Source organism: Mizuhopecten yessoensis, unplaced genomic scaffold, assembly GCF_002113885.1.
Source record: "Mizuhopecten yessoensis strain PY_sf001 unplaced genomic scaffold, ASM211388v2 scaffold10431, whole genome shotgun sequence".
Lineage (NCBI taxonomy): Eukaryota > Metazoa > Mollusca > Bivalvia > Pectinida > Pectinidae > Mizuhopecten > Mizuhopecten yessoensis.
Genome location: NW_018408543.1, coordinates 52848 through 67519, shown reverse-complemented (window position 1 = coordinate 67519; position 14672 = coordinate 52848). Strand labels below are relative to the sequence as shown.

Below are 14672 nucleotides of genomic sequence, written 5' to 3'. Positions count from 1 at the left end.
TAAGATCTATCTAACCTTTACTGTCTTATGATTAGGGGAATTCCATTACTCTTATGGCCGGACTAGTGAATTCCATTACTCTTATAGCCGGACTAGTGAATTCCATTACTCTTGTGGCTGGACTTGTGAATTTCATTACTCTTATGGCCGGACTAGTGAATTCCATTACTGTTATGGCCGGACTAGTGAATTCCATTACTGTTATGGCCGGACTAGTGAATTCCATTACTGTTATGGCCGGACTAGTGAATTCCATTACTCTTATGGCCGGACTAGTGAATTCCATTACTCTTATGGCCGTACTAGTGAATTCCATTACTCTTATGGCCGGACTAGTGAATTCCATTACTCTTATGGCCAGACTAGTGAATTTCATTACTCTTATGGCCAGACTAGTGAATTATATTTAGTAATCCATCAACCGGAGTACGCAGACCTTCACTGAACATCCACTAGGGAACGTTGGCTCTCATTTTCTTTTGTAATTGCCTTACGAATATGTATAAAACTCCAAAAAGTTGACATTAATGTTTTGTGTTTAAACAGTAACAGATCATCAGAGTGCTCCGTATCCATAGATACCCTGTCTCACGAGGACATTTACACAGACCCTGAGGTAGGTGTTACCATGGTTACAGTCGTACCGTGTTTACGGTAGTACCATGGTTACGGTGTTGGCATGTATTTATATGAACTTGTTACTGTATTTATTTTGGCTTGGTGTGCTTCACTACTAACCTACTTCCAAATACGTGTGCTTTAGTTTAACAGATTTTTGATGTGGCTTGATTTTAAAATAATACCGTCTTCCTTTTTTTCTTTCTTTTTTTCAAACTCTAGAGGAATATAAAGCAGTTGAACTTTTTTGTTTGATTTGATAGATATGTTAGATAAATTGTGTTTTTGCATGAAAAGAATAAGGTTGTACCTGATCTCCATGACAACCTAAGAAGCTATGCATCTTGATGTGTTGGATTGTCTGCCCTTATGTGGAATGTTTTAGTTGTCATCTTCCTTCTAAAACTCCTAACTTAATGATTTTGGTCTGAATGAATCAGCTTAGATGAAATATTACCTTTAGAACGGTAGGGAATATTAAACATAGAACAATATGACATGTGGCTATTTTGATTTTAAGTGCACGAACGCTTTTGTTATTTTTTACTCCCAAGGGAGAGAACTTTTCGTATGAGCTTACAGAAACTGCTGTGTTGTAAATCTATGGTCTTTTGTAAATGGAGTTTGTTTATTTTGTTCAAAGATTAAATTTTGTAATTTTGTGGTTATTGTTGCATGATTATTTTGATTTTGTTTAAATAACATGCAAGAAAAAAAGTGTTGTTTCTAACTCAAATTGAATAATTTTGATTCTTTGTAATCAAATTGGTAATTAATTGTAACTTTCATTTAAAGTACTATTCTTTCATAAATTTGTATTTTTGTTATCATATTTGTATAGCATATTTAAAAATAGTATTGAGATATTCTAAAAAATCAATAAAAATTTAATTTATTTCATTATTACAATATCCACAGCAGATTCTGTTTAACATCCACTGAAATCTTTTTCTCAACTATTTAATGGAATGGGTAATAACTGTATGAACATTTCATTTATCATCGGGCACCTTAGTATCGTTACACAATACCAGCCCGACACATATTAGCTTGTTGATCCTGCCCTGTACAGTGGTATTACCCATGGTACACCATGTGATGCTAATTCTGTACTGTACCATCTCTCTGCATGTCATCCAGGAGTGCCCACATCAGCATCCTCCACAACAATTTAACCTTTCACCCCTAATACCTCCGCCTCCTCCGGAAAAGAGACGTCACAGTCAACACTTCCCTGTGGGGAGCCCCGGGCAACATGTCTCCTTTGGGAGCCCCAGAGTGGCTGTGCCCCCTCCAATACCGTCACGGCCACACTCACTGTGTCTAAACGGGTTAGCAGCCCAACAGGTTGGTATTAGGTCTTGGGGACTAACTTTGTGACAACATTACTGGAACGCCCTCCAGAAGAACCACCGTTCCAACGACAATGTATTATGGAATGTTGTTGAGAACCGATTTTCTGTTGTCATCTCAAAGGGATATTTCGCATTGTCTATCCATTTGTCTGTCTTGAGATTTTGCTGATATGGATTGTAATCTATATGTGTTGTATACTTCTTTTATGATCGATGCTGCAAGATCATTGTTGGGATAACCTACCTTAGTACCATTTCTTTCTGCTAGGGTTCCCTCTATTGATGCTAAGACAGGTCAGGGATGCCCTTTCATAATTCTGGTCAGGGATGCCCTTTCATAATTCTGTATAAGATTGGAGATGATTTTAAAACATAAAGCTTGGTAAACATGCCAAGTGGGTTGTATAGATGTTTGTCAAAGTGAACACCAGTTTGTGTCGAAGTGAGTTGAAATTAACACAAGGTTTTGTAGATGTTTGTCACAGAAAACACTGGGTTATTTTATAGATTTTTGTCACAGAAAACACGGGGTTTTGTAGATGTTTGTCACAGAAAACACTGGGTTTTGTAGATGTTTGTCACAGAAAACACTGGGTTTTGTAGATGTTTGTCACAGAAAACACTGGGTTATTTTGTAAATGTTTATTAGAGGATGTTTTGTCACTTATTACTGGTCTTATATTTGTGTATTTTATCTAAATCACTTTTCAGTTTGTCCTAACATATATCAGCAGTAGAAGTTTTATTCTCCATTGTAGACTGATATTTGTACATTAGGTATTGCATGACAAAGAGTTATGGCCCCTTAAAGGTCAAAATTGTAAGCAAATATATATGTTTGAGTTTCAGCTGGGTGCATGGTGACTATCTAGTGTATATCTGTATAAAACCTGACAGGTGCCCTGTTAGCTATAGGTGAAGGGTGTTACGTTTGTTACATGTGTGGTAAAGGGTTAAGATGCTAGTACCTTGCATGCATAACATAATCTGTATACATACAGCTTTTCTGTAAAGTATCTTGAATGCTAGATAATGTCCGAATAACAGCAGAGAAGGCTTTCATTACATTTTAAATCTGTTTTTCAATAATTTTCTGCAAGCTTACTAAATTAAAGCAGCATAGCAAGTAATGGAAATGAGGACAACATGCATTTATTGTCATTTTCAATCATTTTTTCCCCAAATATTGTGATGCTTTATTTGCTCCTTATGTGTATACTCCCGGTGCCACCGTTTTATAAGGACAAACATTATAATGAACTCGAGTGTTTAGTAATCAATCCAGAGATAACCAGAAGACCACACTTTTAGCAGGCTACTTTCTTGTATTGTAGTTGGTCCCACATATGCATGCCCCGCGTCATGGAAGCGACCCCAATATCAAACAGACCACCAACAGACCAATAAGTACTCTCTCCATCAGACAGGAAGGTAAGGCTCCATGTACACTTATTACAATTTTACACTTGTTTTAGACCTTCTTTTCTAATATTCTTTAACTGTACCATCTATGCTGTTCTCTGACAGCTTTTTTTTATAATTGGAATTACGAACCAGTCCTTTGGTCTGAAGTCTCTACCTGAATAGCTTGTGAGTCATAGCTAGCGAATTTAACAGTCCTATTCCAAATGTCTGTAAATGAAGTAATGTGAGTCAAATTTCCATTTCTATTTACATCAATATTGACTTAGCCAACTATAGTGTTATCAGATATGACATTGATGTGACCTTGACATTCATTAACTATGGTGACATCACATTGATGTGACCTTGACATTAACTAACTATGGTGACATTACATTTGATATGACCTTGACTTTAACTACTATTGTGACATTACATTTGATGTGACCTTGACATTCACTAACTATGGTGACATTACATTGATGTGACCTTGACATTAACTAACTATGGTGACATCACATTGATGTGACCTTGATATTCACTAACTATGGTGACATTACATTGATGTGACCTTGACATTAACTAACTATGGTGACATCACATTGATGTGACTTTGACATTCACTAACTATGGTGACATCACATAGATGTGACCTTGACATTAACTAACTATGGTGACATTACATTGATGTGACCTGTGACCTTGACATTAACTAACTATGGTGACATCACATTGATATGACCTTGACATAAACTAACTATGGTGACATCACATTGATGTAAGCTTGACATTCACTAACTATGGTGACATCACATTGATCTGACCTTGACATTCACTAACTATGGTGACATCACATTGATGTGAGCTTGACATTTACTTACTATGGTGACATCACATTGATCTGACCTTGACATTCACTAACTATGGTGACATCACATTGATCTGACCTTGACATTCACTAACTATGGTGACATCACATTGATCTGACCTTGACATTCACTAACTATGGTGACATCACATTGATCTGACCTTGACATTCACTAACTATGGTGACATCACATTGATCTGACCTTGACATTCACTAACTATGGTGACATCACATTGATCTGACCTTGACATTCACTAACTATGGTGACATCACATTGATCTGACCTTGACATTCACTAACTATGGTGACATCACATTGATGTGAGCTTGACATTTACTTACTATGGTGACATCACATTGATCTGACCTTGACATTCACTAACTATGGTGACATCACATTGATGTAACCTTGACAACTGGCTAGCTAACAGAAGTGAAATCTTATGCGACCATGACTTGTTTAGCCAACTATTTTGACATGTTGGTGTGAAGTTGACATTGCTACTAAGGAAAGGTTTTACTGGTAATTATACATTTAATGTTCTATTAAAGTGATCTTTTGATTATGAGCTGCAAAAATAAAAATTTGTAAAAAAAATTAAGATGTGACTTCAACAAGAACGAAATACACATATGGCCTCATTTCTTTATTCAGGTGACTATCTGTACCCCGAGGGGCCTCCCACTCCATGTGCAAAGGAGCCAACGAGACGGGAAGTTTACGTGACCCCACTCAGTCCCGCAATACCAGTCCAGGGACGTCACCACTCCTACGGGGACAGTCCTCCCCCATCCCCATCCCCTAGTATGATGTCATCTGTATCGACCCCAGCACTTCCACCTAGGAGACTCTCAGGTAAATATTACTGACTGGGCTAGGGAATCATGACAGGTCAGGTAAGTATCACCTCTGATTGGTCAAGTCTCCAGTTTAAGATCAGCTTGTCGGTCCCTGGTGGGAGATAGCCTCGTGCAGAGTAGCACACGCTAAATTGTGACGTCATAAAAAGGTGAATATCAAACATTCTAACGCCAAATATGCTTTTGTTTACTGTCAGTTGAGCTGTGACTGAAATAAGAGGATGGGAGAAAATAATGAGCCCATACCATGAGGGTGAAACAGAGAAATCTCCAACCCTTGGGGTAATTATTTGGGGGTCCTTCCCTCGACAGAGCCTCAGGTTCAACAGCCAAATTAATCACTCCTCAGATTGGAGATTTTTCTGTCACATCCTCAAGGTAGGGGAAGATTCTCTTAGTCCCTCACCTTTGATTGGTGAGATTAGTAACAGCTTTGATTTGAAATATAAGTAACAATCAGATTGGTCAGTTAAGGTAATCAATCCTTCCACTTTTCTTCAGTATACAGGCCTTAATACAGTATATCCATTAGAGATGAGTATAGGGTGCAGGCACTTTTTAAAGAGTTGAAACATTTTGAGACTAACTCCAGTAATGTTGCAGAAAAGTATCAACAAATATCATAAGGGATGGCGCTCAGTTACGCTCCCTTCTTTATGATCAAGGGATGAAAAGGGAAATCATAAATACATTTCTTTCATAAATTGTAAATGAACAAGCAACTCAGAAGTAAGAAAGATGACAAACAAATCTGAATTCTTCTTTGCTGGAGATACAATACAGAGCTGTAGAAAACTACCTTAAATAACTTTTAGAATTTGGTTAGATACATATCATCTGGGATTAGTAAGATCAAAACTGAAAATACATGCAGATAAAAAATATTTATATTATATACATGCATACTTGCCAACCTTCTGCATGCTCAAAATTAAAAACAAATAAAATGTGTATATATACCCCTTAAGGATGTTGAGTTCTTGAGTTGGAAATATTAAATTTAAGGTTGTCTCAAGTTGGCAAGAATGAACTATGGATACTAAAATACAAGTTGGATAAATATTTTTGTATAATTGATTTTGTTTGAAGGCACTGTTAAACCAATTATATGTTTTTTTAATTTCAGAATCTGGAAAAGATGAAGATCCGCCTTCCCTTCCAAGGAAGAAGTCATTTCCATCAGACCATCCTTCTTTACCACCTAAGGTAGGTCATTTCTTATGATATGGGCAAAGGGAAGCAACTCCTATACAAATAGATAGGTATAATGGATGTATAAATTAACTCAGCTTAGGTGAGTGAATTACTATATTGGTTTTTTCCTTACACCACCCCTTATATTTCAATATATTCATACATATTAAAACAAGAATGCATGGGAAGGATTTTAAGTATGTCATTTTGGTATGGGACATATATGTTTCTGCCCTTGCGGTACTCCTGTATTGCATTAACATAAAAGGAAGTGTTTTAATGTCCAACCTAAAAGAAACAACTGCCAGGTTACAGTTATGTACATACCAGAGGGTTACAGAGTCATGTGACAGTGTTCTATAATTATGTCAGTGTCGGATAATTCTATGAGTTCAGCCATTTTTTTAAAAAATGCATATTTCTGTACGTTTTTCAGACCACCGGAGGCATATCTGGGAGGACAGGTATATCCCGGTCTGGCCCTCCACTTCCTCCTCGTCTACCTACAACTTCGCCTAAGTCACCTACAGTAATGGGTTCGGCGACCTCATTATCTCGATCTACATCAAATGTTTCTGCTAATAATAAAGACGGAGCAAACCCAACGGGTCCCCGGTCGAACAGTTCTGCTAATGCAGAGTATAAACAATTAGAGGTGTTGTCCAATGACCCGCCACCCATCCCCCAGCGACACAGTCAACGGATAGAATCACCCCCACAGGTGTCGCCACGCACGTCTATGGTCAATAGAAAGTCGACCATGTCGGTTGAGTTTGAAAACACGCCTTTGTGAGACAGAGACTCACGTGTTTTATTGTGATCTGTGATTTTATGTTGAAATGTGCTACATGGATATACGCGTGAAGATTGTGACTTTCTTCGTCGGGAAGCTGTACAATTTTGATGTGCAATTTCTCTCATTACAGTTATGTACACAGGGTTGGATATGCATAGTGATTCAAGAATTGAAATCACATATTATTTCTCACAAGATGAGACCCAAGATGTGTGGATTTTGACCAAAGGAACAATATTTCACAAAATTGTGACGTGTGTTTTTACCAAAGGACCGATTTATGATGCTTTCCCTTCACTGCCCAGAAATCTGCTTTAATATTGAAGTATATACTTTATCTATGGGAGTATTATACTCTTTGTCTATGGGAGTATATGCTTTTGATCATATTGTATCTTAACACAGAAAACGTAAATTATTAAGTTAATGGCATGTACCAACTGTTGATCTCTTACCGTGGACTGATGTACTGGTGGTCCGGTCACCTTGGCAACTACCTTGTTGCATTGAGCCAACTACTTCTATTTTGAACAATTTATGTTGAATCAACCACTGTATTTTGAACAATTTATGTTGAATCAACCTTCGTACTTTGCACAATTTATGTTGAGCCAAATATCTTGAACAATTTTTATTGAACTAATTAGTGTATCATGAACATTTCTGATGACTGCTGTAACAGGAACATGTTAACGTTTGTTTCTAACTACTGTTGCCTGAACTTGAACAGTTACATAAATTAATTCACCCCTGAAGAAACATTTGAACCCTTCTAATTCAAAGGTTGGAATAGTTCATGATGAAACTTCAGGGGTGAATGAGTTAATGTGTTAATGCCTGAACTTGAACAGTTACATAAATTAATTCACCCCTGAAGAAACATTTGAACCCTTCTAATTCAAAGGTTGGAATAGTTCATGATGAAACTTCAGGGGTGAATGAGTTAATGTGTTAATGCCTGAACTTGAACAGTTACATAAATTAATTCACCCCTGAAGAAACATTTGAACCCTTCTAATTCAAAGGTTGGAATAGTTCATGATGAAACTTCAGGGGTGAATGAGTTAATGTGTTAATGCCTGAACTTGAACAGTTACATAAATTAATTCACCCCTGAAGAAACATTTGAACCCTTCTAATTCAAAGGTTGGAATAGTTCATGATGAAACTTCAGGGGTGAATGAGTTAATGTGTTATTGACAGTACGTTACATTTTGACTCTGTTGATAATATAATTGGTGTTGATATGTTAGTATTTTATGCTAACATCTCACCGAGGTTATGTTATAGATCCATTGCTAACTAGCCACCAATCAACCTGCACTCAGATTAGCATTACTGCTACCCAACTAATGGCACTAGGACGTTTCACGGATCAGCATTATCTCATAAACATTGTGTTAACTGTCATGTGTTTGTGTGCGAAATATTGCTGCAATAATGTTTAACTTGCACAGCCATTTTAGCCTCCTCCTTCATGTTGATTTCTGTTTTAGAAGTTAAAGATACGTACTGCTTTTGATATACACCTAACTGCTGTCATAGAGCTAATCTGAACTCAAACTCAACTGGTGAGATATTTTATACAAAATAAATAACGCGAGTTGTATTTACAAGATACATTTAATGTAAAATGTGCACATCAGTTGACAGAGATGTATTATAGAACTACGTCGCAGCCATAAACTACGTCGCAGCCAGAAAGTGTCTTCAAATGTAAATACCACAGTGAATAAACATCGGCATGAATGTGGTTGTTTTTTCAATCATGATAAATTGAGAGAAAAATTCTTATTGACTTAAGTATCATTCTGTTATTAATCTGTTATTGATAAATCATTCATTGACGATTTTTAACCTATGAGATCTGTGCTTCTTCATCCTTGTTTGATACCTACATCAATTACATGTCACATGACTAAATAACGGACATAGTGAATTATGTAGGGTTGTCTCCCTTAACTCTTCCGTATGAAACAGTCAAACTGTTTCAGTTTAAATTTTTGCCATAAGGACAAGTGTCTATACTTCTCTATGGTCCTTTAATATTATCAGTTTGTCGGAGGCGATGGAACCAAAGTATTAATTTGTACAGTGTGCAATGAGTATATATTTATTTCAGTTTGACTAACGTCTAAAATTGACACATGATCTTTTTTTTTGGATTTTGTGATCCAATCTTCACAGTTAGTGCTACAGCTCCCTAGGGGCAGACAACCTAAGAATTGACCCATATAAAATCAGTTTGTGCCATACTTTGTCATTAAACAATTGTTTATTATTGTTCCTCATCTACATGTATGAAATATCACATGACAGGGAAATAAAACCTTGTTTCCCTACAACAAGGGAAAATAAATGTCTAACATCACATGACAGGGAAATAAAACCTTGTGAATCCCTACAACAAGGGAAAATAAATGTCTAACATCACATGACAGGGAAATAAAACCTTGTGTTTCCCTACACCAAGGGAAAACATGGCAAAACAGCAACGTTTTAACCATGAAATACTGCTATATGTATACAGTACTCTCTTGAAAACTTATAAACGGGAGACAACTGTGATACACTAAAACCATACTTTGTTGCCAGTTTCAATTCAAGTTGGAACAGATCATTCTTGCCTGTAAAGATAGAAATGTACATCTATATAACAATAGTTTTGGTGAATCTGATCTAAGATAAACAGCAGATCAGTGAACAGTGTGAAAGCTTGACCAGGAATATTAAGTTATACTAGTGAAAATAGGATGTATTTACCTTACAGCTGTGATCAAAATGCATAATATGTAAATATGGTAGATACATTTATTATTTGTTAAATAATTTTAATTTAAAAGTTAGCAATAAGAATTGATATCAAGTAGTCTTAGTGATTTAAATGTCATGTTTGCTCAAGTTTCAATAACTAGCTGTTCTTTCAAAAAGAAATATTGGCTGTTCTTACTATCCACAGATGCTGTTTGACACTGTTTGGTTGTGTTATCCGCATTTCACGACCCCTCCTGTTCCAGTTACGTATGAACTACGACCTCTCCTGTTTGGGTCCTGAATGAATGAACATTTTAACACATCTAATCTCATTGTCATAAACAACCAGTTTAACTGACAATTCACAATTCCACCAGTTTCCTAACAGGACCACATATTTCATTTTGAAGCTCATTCAATAGTGTTTCCATGTATTTTTTCCAATGTTCTATACTAAAACAGTAATATCAAAGAAACAGTTTTCAACCAAAGATATTCCTTATTTTTAACAAAAACTGTACTTATATGCTATATAGTATATAGATTGCCATTCAAAGGAATTGTTGTTGATGGCCAGTTCTTAGATTGACAACCAGGTGAAAATTGACAACTAGTGTATAGGTTGTCCTGGCAACCAATCAATGATTGACAACCAGGGGTTGTTTGTATATACCTGTAGGTTGATACTCACCCTGTCTATATAGTAGATACACATATATACATCACAACATGATATTTTGTGACTTTAGAGTCTAAAGTCAGTTTAATGAAATAAACATTTATGCAAAAAGGAGTGATAGTTTGTCATCTATCTTTCAATAAGAAAACGTTTTGGATGATTGTGTCAAAAGATTGAAAAGGAAGAATGAAATAAACAGTCCAGCTTGGAGTTACAAAACTGCTCAACTTTAAGAACATTTTTCAATTCACAAAATCAAAAATTTTAAGGTCAATTTTTCTTCAAGCATCCATTGAAATCATCAAGTTTCATGAACATATATTAAGAAGTTCCGTCTTAACTTGAAACAATGGCCAAAGTACAGTTCCGTCTTAACTTGAAACAATGGCCAAAGTACAGTCAATTTAATGAACATTTGAGAAGAAATGTATTATGCTCTCTGAGATCAGCAGTTTTGTAACATCATTTGTTGAATTTGGTTGATGTCACAATGGACCTGGAGGGAGAATCCTTAGACGTAGAGGGATGCTGAGGTTCCTAAGCTGCTGTACGTCCTCTACAGCTAGGTAGCCCATAGCTCTGTACAGCTCTAAGCAGTGAGAGTCTATAGTCCTAGCATGCTCCAGGTCTAACTGTGATCTCCACAGCAGTGATGTCTTTGTGGAGTTGGATTTTTTTGTGCACCAGTCACAGTCACGGGCAAGCGGTGAGTAATGGCTTAATCGGTACACTCCCTTTCTCGCCATAGGGCTCAACTCTAGTCCAGCAAACTTATAAAGCTCCTCTGCCATCCCTATAGGATGTTCTGCCACTAGTTCATAAACAATTTGTTTCACATAATTCTCATTCATTTGAGCAGCCATTTCTATGTTATTTGTCATTCTGCTACAGAGATCAGTAACCTCTGTGTCAAGATTTATCCAATTTGACAGTTTGACCTTGACCCTAGAATTCATCACACCTCTGGGGTCACGAACAACATGAATGACCTTTAGAAATGGAAGTCTTTGTTGTAGAAGGTTAACGGTATCCATATCAATCCTTATACACTTGATCACACGGAGTTTGGCGGGGACACATGTGGCGTGGAGATGGTGGATACAGTTATCGATCCCGGCCGTGGTATGGTTGTATCGTCTTAGACATCCTGAGTAAGTCCGCGTCATCTTACTGTAATACAGCAAATAACTGCTGGTCAGCGTGCCAATGTCAAGGTCATTGAAGTTGCAGGTGAACCAGTTGTACAAAGTCTCCACAAAAAACGAAACCTTTTCCTCCGGCGTATGAAAATACCTTCAAAAATAAAAGATATCACAATTAATATTCACCTAATAAATGCCCAATTTCTTGGTCCAATCAACTTATCCCTTTATAAGAATATACCAAGTACTTGAAACGGATGTCTATTACAGGCCTTTTTCTAATTTTTGAAGGTTCTTCTCAGCGGACAGTAACATAATGAAGTATCAGTGGCTGTATAGAGGCTACAGGCGTTTACTGATAGCTGGTGAGGTTATCGTACAATTACAAATAGCAAGCATCAACCAAACTAGCTACAGCCTAATATTAGGACTATATTTTGATTATTTGAGAACATGTTTTTTGAAAATGAATATTTGACCGCATATGGATAAATGTCCTTGATTTGAACAATTTCATTGGTCCTGTGCAAAAGCAATATATTGATCTAGCCCGCATACAAAGTTGTGTAGCAGAAATCATTTAAATTTTTTAACAAATTCAACCCTCGAGACGTTGAAGGTGCGTCAATGTCATGAACCATTACACAAGCAATTGAGTAAGTATTATCACTAAAAGCTACGTGTAAAATATCAAGACAGTGCTTTATGGACTTGAAGAAGAAGGTAAGAAAATTCTGTCAACGGCCGCTGCGCCATAGCACGAACTCTAAAGACACTTACGGGTCAGCTTGGCAATGAATGTCTGCGTGGCGCGTTACCATTAACATCACGAAACACTCGACCATTCATTTACCTTACACAATAAATATCCTCGTAGCAATATTGCTAAAGTTCACAAGCAGTTTGACCACAGAGCTATATGCTACCTCACAGATAGATGGCTTCGCGTTCGAATTTCTTCTCTGTTTTTAATGATATTCTTTCTTCTGAACAACCGTTAAATCCTACAATGGTCAAAGTCCTTTTTGCGTATATTTAATAACAATATCATCGCTTTACAAACACTCTCTAACCAATTACGACCCAAATTGTTATAACCTGTTCATACCTTTCAGATCCATTGAAGAGGGCAATAGTCTGGTTGTTGTCGGTCCTGTCTGCAGCAAACTTGAGGGGTTCGTACACATAGAAGCTGGACTCGTGCTGTTGTAGAATGTCACCCAAAAAACTCGACCCACTGCGCATGTACGCAACTACCAGCACCATGGTAGTATGAGACTGGGTAGTTCTAGGGACAGTTTGTCTACCTGAAATGTCATTACAGGTATCTAAGTAGTCCAATACTATGTATCTATTCAGAATGCTGCTAATATCGTTAGATAGGGTATCATATATAGCGTATGTGAGTGTAACAAGAGATGGGAAAATGCACGGCTAGACCGGGGTTCGAACCCGGGATTTTCCGAACTCTAGACGGATGCTGAAACAATGGAGCTACCTGCTCGCCGACGATCGACCCAGTCTAGTTCTGCTACGCAAGTATATATATATATAGTATTTCAAACCAGAGTGAGGGATATTTTTATACAGGATTGGCAGAGTGCTCTTGTTGACTCGCCAAAAGCAAGATGTTATATACTTTTATCAAATGGGTTTGGTTATAAGAAATATCTTGATATAGTAAACGTTAAAAAAATAGAAATCTTTAACAGCGCTTCGCATATCTGCCCATAGATTAAATATAGAAACAGGGAGATGGCATAGACCTAACCCAATACCTGCAGAAATGCGATATTGTAGTGTGTGTACTAAAAGTGAAGATGAATATCATTTTGTTATGGAATGCCCGTTATACTCTGAAATTAGATCATTTGTTTTGAAAAAGGAATATTACTGTAGACCAAATATGGACAAATTTTTTGAACATGTTTCTTCAGGAAACAATTTTATTATTAGAAATTTAGCTATGGTTATTTACAAAGCTAATGAAATTAGACATGGAATTTTGTTTAATGTGTAATTCAAATTAATTCCTTGCATCCTTCGCTTCGCATTATTTTTTTGTTAAAGTCTATTGCATCCTGTGTTCATGCTTACTATTGTGAATGAATATGTTCCTTGTGAATGTGTGTTATTTTGCTGCTAATTCATGTAAATGCCGTCAATATTTGAGAGCAAAAATGTATTTATTATTGCCATCTTGGCATTGTCATGTTTAAATGTGTGTAAAACACAAAGGCAGTGTTGCCTATTGCAAATCAAATAAAGGTTAAATTGCTTTGTGGCCAATTTTGTTTTTTTATATAATATACATTTACGTCAAAGAATATTTTTTCATCAATTGCACATTCAACAACTGCAGTTGTGTCCTAGTATCCGTCAGACGAAAACAGCAAGGTTCGTATCGTAAATAATGGAACAGAGTTCGTGTATCTGAAAGTCATTTTATTTTTAATACATTCGAATGTTGGACGACTTATGTGTAAACTCCGATTAAAAACCTAATTCTAGCAGTGCGGTTACGTGTACAAAAACCTAATTCTAGCAGTGCGGTTACGTGTACATTAAAACATTCTTTGAAGGGTTACTGGAATACATATACTTAAATGTCTACAGAATTCGATGGCACAAAGGTCAATTAAAATTATCCAAATTATTCCTCACCTATTGTTCGTCTGAAAGGTGAACGTCACACACACACACACACACACACACACACACACACACACACACACAGACACACCCACACACCAAAACACACCCACCCCCACCCCCACATACACACACATACACATACACACATACACACACACACACACACATACACACACACACATACACACACACACATACACACACACACACATACACACATATACACGCACACACACATACATACACACAAACAGACACACACACCCACATACACACATACACACACACACACACATACACACACACACACACACACACACACACACACACACACACACACACACACA

The 14672-nt window shown here is 36.8% G+C and overlaps 2 protein-coding genes across 10 annotated transcripts in view; one reads left to right on the top strand and one right to left on the bottom strand.

Moving 5' to 3' along the window:
- The window catches only part of LOC110460550 (dedicator of cytokinesis protein 4-like), a 154779-nt gene extending 144137 nt beyond the window's left edge, over nt 1–10642 (top strand). For 6 of the 9 annotated variants that reach the window (XM_021513520.1, XM_021513521.1, XM_021513525.1 and 3 more), the window contains 6 exons: nt 544–616; nt 1759–1965; nt 3308–3404; nt 4900–5100; nt 6232–6311; nt 6736–10642. In XM_021513520.1, the coding sequence (XP_021369195.1) occupies nt 544–616; nt 1759–1965; nt 3308–3404; nt 4900–5100; nt 6232–6311; nt 6736–7092 (1015 nt within the window). In that variant the 3' untranslated portion in view covers nt 7093–10642. The remainder of the gene's footprint in view (nt 1–543; nt 617–1758; nt 1966–3307; nt 3405–4899; nt 5101–6231; nt 6312–6735) is intronic. The other 3 variants (XM_021513519.1, XM_021513524.1, XM_021513523.1) reach the window with 3 other exon arrangements.
- Nucleotides 10643–10728: 86 nt separating this feature from the next.
- The window catches only part of LOC110460551 (carbohydrate sulfotransferase 1-like), a 5025-nt gene continuing 1081 nt past the window's right edge, over nt 10729–14672 (bottom strand). The window contains exons 2-3 of the mRNA XM_021513527.1: nt 12779–12977; nt 10729–11821 (exon numbers count right to left, since the gene is read on the bottom strand). Of these exons, the coding sequence (XP_021369202.1) occupies nt 11014–11821; nt 12779–12977 (1007 nt within the window). The 3' untranslated portion in view covers nt 10729–11013. The remainder of the gene's footprint in view (nt 11822–12778; nt 12978–14672) is intronic.